Source organism: Halyomorpha halys, unplaced genomic scaffold (genome assembly GCF_000696795.3).
Source record: "Halyomorpha halys isolate HHAL.00 unplaced genomic scaffold, Hhal_1.1 Scaffold92.1, whole genome shotgun sequence".
NCBI lineage: Eukaryota > Metazoa > Arthropoda > Insecta > Hemiptera > Pentatomidae > Halyomorpha > Halyomorpha halys.
In genome coordinates this window covers 824,746-833,607 of record NW_027105695.1, presented here as the reverse complement: position 1 = coordinate 833,607, position 8,862 = coordinate 824,746, and the positions used below count along the sequence as shown (strand labels likewise).

The window sequence follows — 8,862 nt, the reverse complement described above, 5'->3', positions numbered from 1 at the left end:
CATTTATACATCAAAATATACTATTTACTACAAAAGGAGCATATTACAATATTTAGTAAATTTGATCTCAGTTAGAATGGAGTGTTACATGCGTGTAGAGAAACTACCCATTGGTAGCACTCTAATGACATTTTACATTAGCAAGTCTCATGGCCATCTTCTTTTTAGGCGCCTCAGAGGATTGTCAGGAATGGAAGAGGAAGCGAGGTTAGAAACTAGGGGGTTGGAGTGGTTAGGGAGTTTATGATGGAAGGATTGATATCTGGTTCGGGCTAGATCGGTTACATATGGAACATTAAGGTCTTTATGTATGATTTTATTCGTGACAAAGTAAGGAGCATTGAGGATTTCTGATTGCAATGATTAAATATGAGAGGAATTCGAAGGTTTAGTGGAGCCCTAAAGCTCAACTCCGTATGTCCACATTGGCCTTATTATAGTAATGTAGATCAGTCTTTTGTAATTAATTGGAGGTTTAGATCATTTGTCCAATAAGTGCAGTAATATTTGAAATCGACGTAGAGTTTCCTGTCTTTTCAGTCTGTTGTGAGGATTCCAGGTTAGTCGTTTGACCAGATTTAGTCCAAGGTAGCGGATCTGTTCGACAGGGGTAAGATCAACATTATTAAAGGAGACTGTAGAGCAGTCGGTAGGTTTACGGTGAAGGGTAAAGGTGATTTGATGGGATTTATTTTAATACTGCAATTACACCATTCTTCGAGGGTTGTGATATGGGTAGTAAATGTAACACTGTATAATTATATTGTTTTGATTTATTATTTGTTACAATCCATGATCAATTTTATCACCATTAATAAAAAAAAAATTTATAAAATATAATATAACTATTTATATGTGTTACAATAATATAACTATTTCTATGACTTACCCGAAAGACTAGAGAGTACTCATCGTTGATGAGCTTGAACGTGAGCCATCCTGCCGACAAGAGGTGCATCCCGCGGAGGGCTATCCTCATCGGTGGCCTGTTTGCGCCCTCCAGTTCAAGGTAGCCACTTTGCACTTTGCAATGCCTTTTACCTACACCAACAACTTCCAAGGGTCCTGAAACATAAGATGATAAAATACCATAAGTTAACATTATTATGAAGGGCGAATGTACAAAAATAATAGCTGTTGATGGTAGTTAAAGTATTTTTAATGCCGCAGAGAGGAGGTCCTACTAACCAGGATAAGAATAGGTCACACGAGGCTCACTCACTCCTATCTTATCTGGAAACAAACGCCTCCAGAAAGTCAAATTGTATTAATAGTATGTTATCTATTTTCTTACTTTGTAACACTGTTATAATATTTTCTACTATATTTAGCTCTGATGAAGCCCTCAACGTGGAGCAAAACGTAGCCTTGCAATAATAGTTTAATTACTATTTGATTTTTTCTTTTTTTTCCAAACTAACTCGACTTTAAATGATGTTCTCTTACGTTTTTAGTTTTTTTTTGGTAGTTTTAAAGAAATAGAGCTCCGAATGGAAAATATTTTTTTTTTAACGTTTTGAAACAGCCAACATTTTTAATTCTCCCTAACTATACATGGCAGGACTCATCTATTTTGATTATAATTATACATAGTTTTTATTAAAGTGATTTAAAATTGGGGTTAAATGTACCCCCCGGCTTTTTTACTACATGTATTTAGCAACCCATACAGTTACTCAGCACAACTTTCTTAAATGAAATTTGTTTTCTCTCTCCCTCTCCCAAAAATAATTTACATATATGAAGTTCTGAGATGTGGGAGATTATTTATAGACCTTTGTTTGCTCATTTATTTAATACATATACGAATGTGCTTGAATTGGATTGAAAAATTTGGAGAGAAATTTATTTTCATTTTATTATTATTTTTTTTTTTGGAAAAGCCCATAAATCGGAGGAAAATATCGGTGTCCGTCTCTTTGAATTGAAGTATGTCTCACTCACTATACGTCTCAGTATAGTTGTATAGTTGCTCTCACTACAGTTAAAGTTCCCCATTATAAGGCCACTCGCTAGAACAAATAGCTCATAGAGATTTCCCGAGAACTACCTGACCCTAATCCTGTCTCTCGCCAAACTTTCACCCTTCCAGTAACTTGAAGAAAATCTAAAACAGGGTATCTTCAACTTGATTAGAGCTATTTATGAACGAGTCTACTTTATGCTACTATACAGTAATATATAATAATAGTATACAGTAATATAATATATAAATTATTAGTACAGACTGTTAAGCCTAAGTTCAATCATTCCTCTAGTATAAATTACCAAACGACTGTTCATATCATACTGTCGAATTACATGCCATCTTAGAAGTTTTCATATACATTAATCAATCCACAAAATATAATTTTCTAGTTTTACAGACTTAAGGAGTGTATTTTTATCACTAAATAATAATATCAACAAAAATATCAGTAATACTCAAATGGAAATAATGAAAAAAAACATTATCAAGCAATAAAATAAACAAATAATGTTCAAGTGGATTGAGGCTGACGCAAAGATCCCAGATAAGAAGGCAGTAGATAAAATGGTTAAATTAGCCTTTACAACAGGTCAGCCGGTGGACACTAATTTGCATTACATCGATTATTATCAAATTATCGAAATAGAAAACTGGCAAAAACAATATTCGGAGAACCCCACCGGGCAGTTGTATAAAAATATATTTCCTCATATCATTAGAAAACGTGGTTCTCACATGCAAACAAAGGGTAAGGCATCATAAAAACTAATATAAGACTTAGGACGAATCTAATGACGCAAGGTCAATTACTCCTATTTCGGCCATTAGTTAATGTTTGGCTGAGTAATTGCAGCGATCTGTGAAACTCCAGTTGACATCAGGACGTGATTCTTATCAGCCCTGGTGAAGCACTGCAAAGTGGGGCGAAACGTTAGTTAACAATAAATAGTTTTTTGTTACAATTTTGATAGCTTTATTGACCGCCACCCGGACTATCTTCCTACAATAGGGGTATTCATGATATTGTGTTAAATGTAAAATATTTTTAAGTGTAGCATTGTGAGCAGGCCTAGTCATGTTAAATGGTAAATGCATGAGAGCTCCTAGCGGATTTTCTGAGCAGCTTGTTTAGTAACCTTTCCTTCCAAAACTTCATATTATTGTTTACAGTAATTTATTACAATATGCCTAAAATAAGTGAAAAATAGAAGTGTAAAAGTTTGACAAAAGAAAAAAGAAAAAAAAAACACAAACTATGAGTAAGTAACCTAACATGACAACAAACAAAACGGTGACAAGCTCAGCTGGTCTGTTTCGTGACGTCATTCTCCATTTAACAGACCTAGTAACAGACTCTCAACCATGTTATATGTTATATCATTTTAACATGGTAAAAGAAGGAAATATTTCTCCATTTAACATAAGTTTTTCCATTTAACACGCTTTAACATGTTAAACCAGAGATCATGAACACCCCTAATCTACTTCATACGGTCAACTATCTTCTTCTCATACTAATTCATTATTCATTATTTTATAATTTTACAAATCCCTTTTGGCATACACTATATGGTATATAGTGTAACTTTGTACATGCATAATGCATAAGTATGAATTCGATAATGGAGAAGCTTTACAATGGAACTATTTTGCACATAAAGGATTTTTTACTGCACAAAAATTCGGTCTCTAATTATAAATATATTATATGATATGTATTGTTAGATGATACAAGACAATATACAAAGAGTTTCGCAACTACAGCAGAAGAATCTAATCCTAAACAGAATCATTTGCCGGCTGATTCAAGCGGAAATACTTATCAGTAGATGCTAGTTCTGGAGCGGAAACGATGTGTAGAAACGTCATTGGCCAATCATTTCGTTCCAAGATTGTTGTCCACTTTTCACAAATTCCATCTCAGTTCTATTTTCGTACTAGAATTAAAAACAGCTTTAAATAAATATCGTCGATTTGCTTGATAAGTGATATATCTGCAACAAAACAATTTTTTTTTTTTTTATGAATGGAATATGGTCCGGGTGCAGTAAAAAAAAATTCAAATAGTAGTTAATGATACTATTTTATTGAGCCAACGTTTCGCCCCACGCTGCAGGGCTTCGTCAGGGCTAAAAAAAAACGTGCAACGTGGGGCGAAACGTTGGCTCAATAAAATAGTATCATTATCTACTATTTGAGTTTTTTTTGACGTGACAACGTCTTATAAATCATTTTGCGGGATGCCATGTTAGAAAAAGTGTCCCGTAACGGAAATTGCCTTCATTTAACATATGGATATTATATCATATGTATAAAAATTAATTAATGTATAACCAAGCAAAAATAAATATCTGAATTCAATATGTGAACTGGTTTATTATTTCAAATATATAACATTGGATTGATTTTAATTTATATTTATGTAATATTAGCATAGAGTATACGTTGTCACGGAAATACGTCGCCTCGGCGCGAAGCGCCGAGGCCTACGCGGGCACGGTTTTTTACCGCACCCGGACCATATTCCATTCATCTATACACACGGTCAATCAATAATCTTCCAATTTTTTTTTTTACTTAGAGTTGGGCGGATTCCAAAGATAGTACCGTAGACTGAGTTAACTTCCATTATAGTGCTCGCCCTACAGACTTTTTTAAACCTATAGGAGTTGTTACAAATTAACTCCAGTCTATAAGACACGATCTATCGGATAACTCAAACACGAAATATAAAAATGTCGCGTGTGCCAATTCTCTAGTAATGTAGTGACATATTTATATCGCCCAATTAGGATCATAGCAAAACTTTATCATCAAATTCTGCCCTTGACGTATTCAAGCACGTAATTCTTAGTTATTTATCGGAAGAAGTAATGTCCATGATTACTTCTAGGGATGCGACATCGACATCGATGTTTTCAAAATCGATTTATTGAAGCCGATGTTTTACGTTTGTTTCAAATTTTCATTTAATATATTTATTGTTATTTACAACTACATAAAAATATATACAACAAGTAAATTTGCTGTAGGTGACATAGTGATATGATACGAACATGTACCCATTGATAGAACTCCAATAGCAATTCTAGAGGAGAAGATCCCGAGGCTATCTTCTTTTCAGACGCCTAGGAGGATTATTAGGTAATGAAGTAGAAGCTAGGTTAGAAACAAGTGGATTTGGGTGGTTGAGAAGTTTATTATGGAAGGAATGGTATCTGGTTCTGGTCCAATCGGCAACATATGGAACATTGAGGTCCTCATCCATCAGGACCTCAATGTTCCATATGTTGCCGATTTGGCCAAAACCAGATACCATTCCTTCCATAATAAACTTCTCAACCACCCAAATCCACTTGTTTCTAACCTGGCTTCTCCTTCATTACCTAATAATTCTCCTAGGTGTCTGAAAAGAAGATGGCCTCGGGATCTTCTCTAGAATTTTACAACTATAATTTACAATAAATATATAAAATTAAAATAAAACAAATTCACTACTTATAGAAATTTAATCATTTATATATTTTCTAATGTTAATTTCAATTACTAATTATTTATATTTTCTTCTGCACTTATCATTAGGTTTAATTCTTTATATACTTGAACATCGTCTAATTTTTAGTAATTTTTTTCATCATTTGTTTTGTATGATACTTATTTCTACAAAATTATATTTTATCTTCTATTAATATTATCCACTATTTACTTAATTTATTATTATGCATATTTCTAAATTAGTTTATCATTTTTTTTTAATCTCAATTAAGGTTGTTAATTTAGCCCTGATGAAAATTTAGGTCGAAACGTCGGCACAAATAAATATGTTTTAATTATTTGTGAATGATTACTGATCGCACTCCAGAACATCTTCTCATATGGAATCCACGATCAATTATAAACACCTCTTTACAGAATTTAAAAAAATACATCTATGCCGCTACAACCGATGTAGGCTCAGTGGTGTAGAACGTAGTAAGTAAGTACCGTTACTAGACTAAAGGGTTGTGCAAGGAGGTGATTTGGTCAGGGTCACATTCCACCGCTAGATGTTTATACAATTAAGAGTAAGCTGAGTGGTCCTTGGAGGGCTCCCGACTTTTTTTATATTAAATATATTTGGTATGCTGCGAAATGATCTCGAATAACAGAATTATAAATGACGTATTCCGCAATTAACTAAGACAGTTCACTTCCTTTAAACTAATAATAGGGGTATTCATGATCTATGTCAAAGCGTGTTAAATGGAAAAACTCGTGTTAAATCGAAAAAAATTGGCTTCTTTTGCCGTGGTAAAACGAAACAACATTTAACATGGCTGAGAGTCTGTTACTTGGTCTGTTACATGGAGAATGACGTCACACAATAGACCAGTTGAGATCGCTCATCTTCATTCTCTTCTTCACAAGTTTGAAGATCAATAAGACACTCATAAGCTAAACTTTCACACAAATTCCACTTTTCACTCACTCTAGGCATGTTTTAATTAATCACTTAAATCAAAACTGAAGTAAACAATAACATGAGGGTCTGGAAGGAAGGTTATAAACATAAAGGCTTATACAACAAGTTGCTGAGAAAATCCGCTAGGGACTCTTATGCATTTAACGTTTAACATGACTTCAAATAGGGCTGCTCACAATCCTATAGTTATAACATTTAACATGGTAAAACATATAACATTTAACACAACATCATGAATACTCCTAATATATGCAGATTATGTTATATATTGGTGGCAGTGGCATACATATTAACCCCCACGTAGCAACCCACTACTGCCAAAAAAAAACAGTATGTCGGAAACGGCCGAGTAGCGGTATAAAAAAAAAAAACGAGTAAGATTTGGTGAAAATGTCTTTACTATAATGTTCATTATTATATAATCATTAACTGATTAATTGATTCAATTTAATTTTTAGATCACAGGAATTAAGGGGGCCGATAGGGTAAAGCTGAGGAACAGGTCAAAGCAACTACTGATAATAAAAGAGCAAAAATGTAGTTATTTCTCCCCAATATTTGATTACTTTAATGAAAACTGTGTATAATTACTAGTCAAATTTATGAGAGCCAAGTATAGGTAGGGGGAATAAAAAATGGCGCCTGTTTCAAAAAGTTAAAAAAAATAAATTTTCCATTCAGAGCACCATATCATTAAAATTATCAACTACACTAGAAAACCTAATTGGACATCATTTAAAGAAGAGTAAATTTGCTAAAATATGAGCCCTAATAGATCTATTTACGTTCATTAGTTCTCGAGATATAGCTTTTTAAAAAGCAACATTTCATAAAAAATGCAATTAGTGAATTTATTTTAAGAAATCTATATTTCAAAAACCATTCTATATACAAATACCTATTATCACTCAAATTAAAGCTAATTTAATGTACTATAAAGAAGTTCATTAGGTTTATCTTCGAAGGAGTTGTAGTTTTCACGATATTCGACAAAATGAATTCACAAAATCTTGATTTCTAGCTGTTCGAACAAAAATGTTGACTAAAAAAAAACATATATCTCAGAAACCGTAAGACGTACAGATGATTGCAAGCGCTCAAATCAAAGCTAGTCAAATGTACTATGAAGTAGATTATCTTCGTAGCGGTTGTTGTAATATTTGAATTTGAATATGAATTTGGCCAAATCAATTTTAGCAAATATCATGTAAACTACAACCTCTAAAAACATAGGTTTAATAAACTACTTAATAGCACCTTAAACTAGTTTTATTTTGAGTGCTGGTAGAGATTGAAATATTGTTTTTCATAAATCTAAATCTTTTTTTTTATAGATATTACAATCTGCCACACCGTTGTAAGCAATAGGTAATAGTGATAACTTATTACATTCATACTAAAATAAAATATCATAAAAATAATAAAAATATATAAAAAAAGAAATAAAATTTCACTTAAAATATATACAAACAGAAGGATAAAGAAAATGAACATAATCAAACTTGTACATGAAAATATAAATAAATAAACTAATACAGTCTCTAGTCACATTTACACTCATATATACAATATTTACACAATCGACCTGAGGATACCTGAGCCCTCTCTATCCCCCACCTGTGAGGGGTAGAGCAGAGCTCAAGAGATCCCAGTGCATCCCTCTCGGTAGTGAGCCAGTGGAGGCTGAGCAAGTGCGCTAAAGCCACAAACTGAGTGAAAATGGCAGTCAGTATTTAACATTTCCATGATAATATTAAAGAATCTAGTAGGGATGTCTAAGAAAGAAACGTTTCCCTAAGGATGAAGCAGAGTTGTAATTGTTTTTATAAAACTATGATGAATAATTTCGATAGAAACAATAAAAACATTTTAGAAAAAAAAATTGGCAAAGTATTACAATATAATGATATCTCCATTTATATTTAAACATGTATATTTATAGAGGAACAGATAAAGCCGCTACTTCCGCTCCCGATATCGCACTTCCTCTAACGGATAGCAAGTTTATTTCCATACAAATATTTAGTCAGTATTTGAAATACATTTTATGCCTACCAGACAATATAAAATCTTTTCTATTGCTTATTCCTTCGGCAGTGAAACATTTTTATTACAAATGGATGATCGATTTGGTCAGGGCTGTGGTCTACAAGAAGAAAAACAATAATCTGTTAATAGTTAATATGTGAAAATGAAGATAGGAAGGTTGAGGTGCGATCAGGATTGCAAATCTTCTTAAGGGCTAAGAACAAAAATCAAAATACAACCATAATCAATAAAAGAAATTACAGAATGATTAGAAAACAACTAACAATATAACAATACAAATCCTTTGTAAAATCCTTAATGCTCCTTACTTTGTCACAAATCAAGTCATCCATCAGGACCTCAATATTCCATATGTTGCCGATTTGGCCAGAACCAGATACCA

The 8,862-nt window shown here is 32.8% G+C and overlaps 1 protein-coding gene across 2 annotated transcripts in view; it reads right to left on the bottom strand.

Annotated features, from left to right (window-relative positions):
• The window catches only part of LOC106677279 (uncharacterized), a 179,062-nt gene that overhangs the window by 11,584 nt on the left and 158,616 nt on the right, over positions 1-8,862 (bottom strand). For both annotated transcript variants that reach the window (XM_014415103.2, XM_067052955.1), the window contains exon 2: positions 890-1,065. In XM_014415103.2, the coding sequence (XP_014270589.1) occupies positions 890-1,065 (176 nt within the window). The remainder of the gene's footprint in view (positions 1-889; positions 1,066-8,862) is intronic.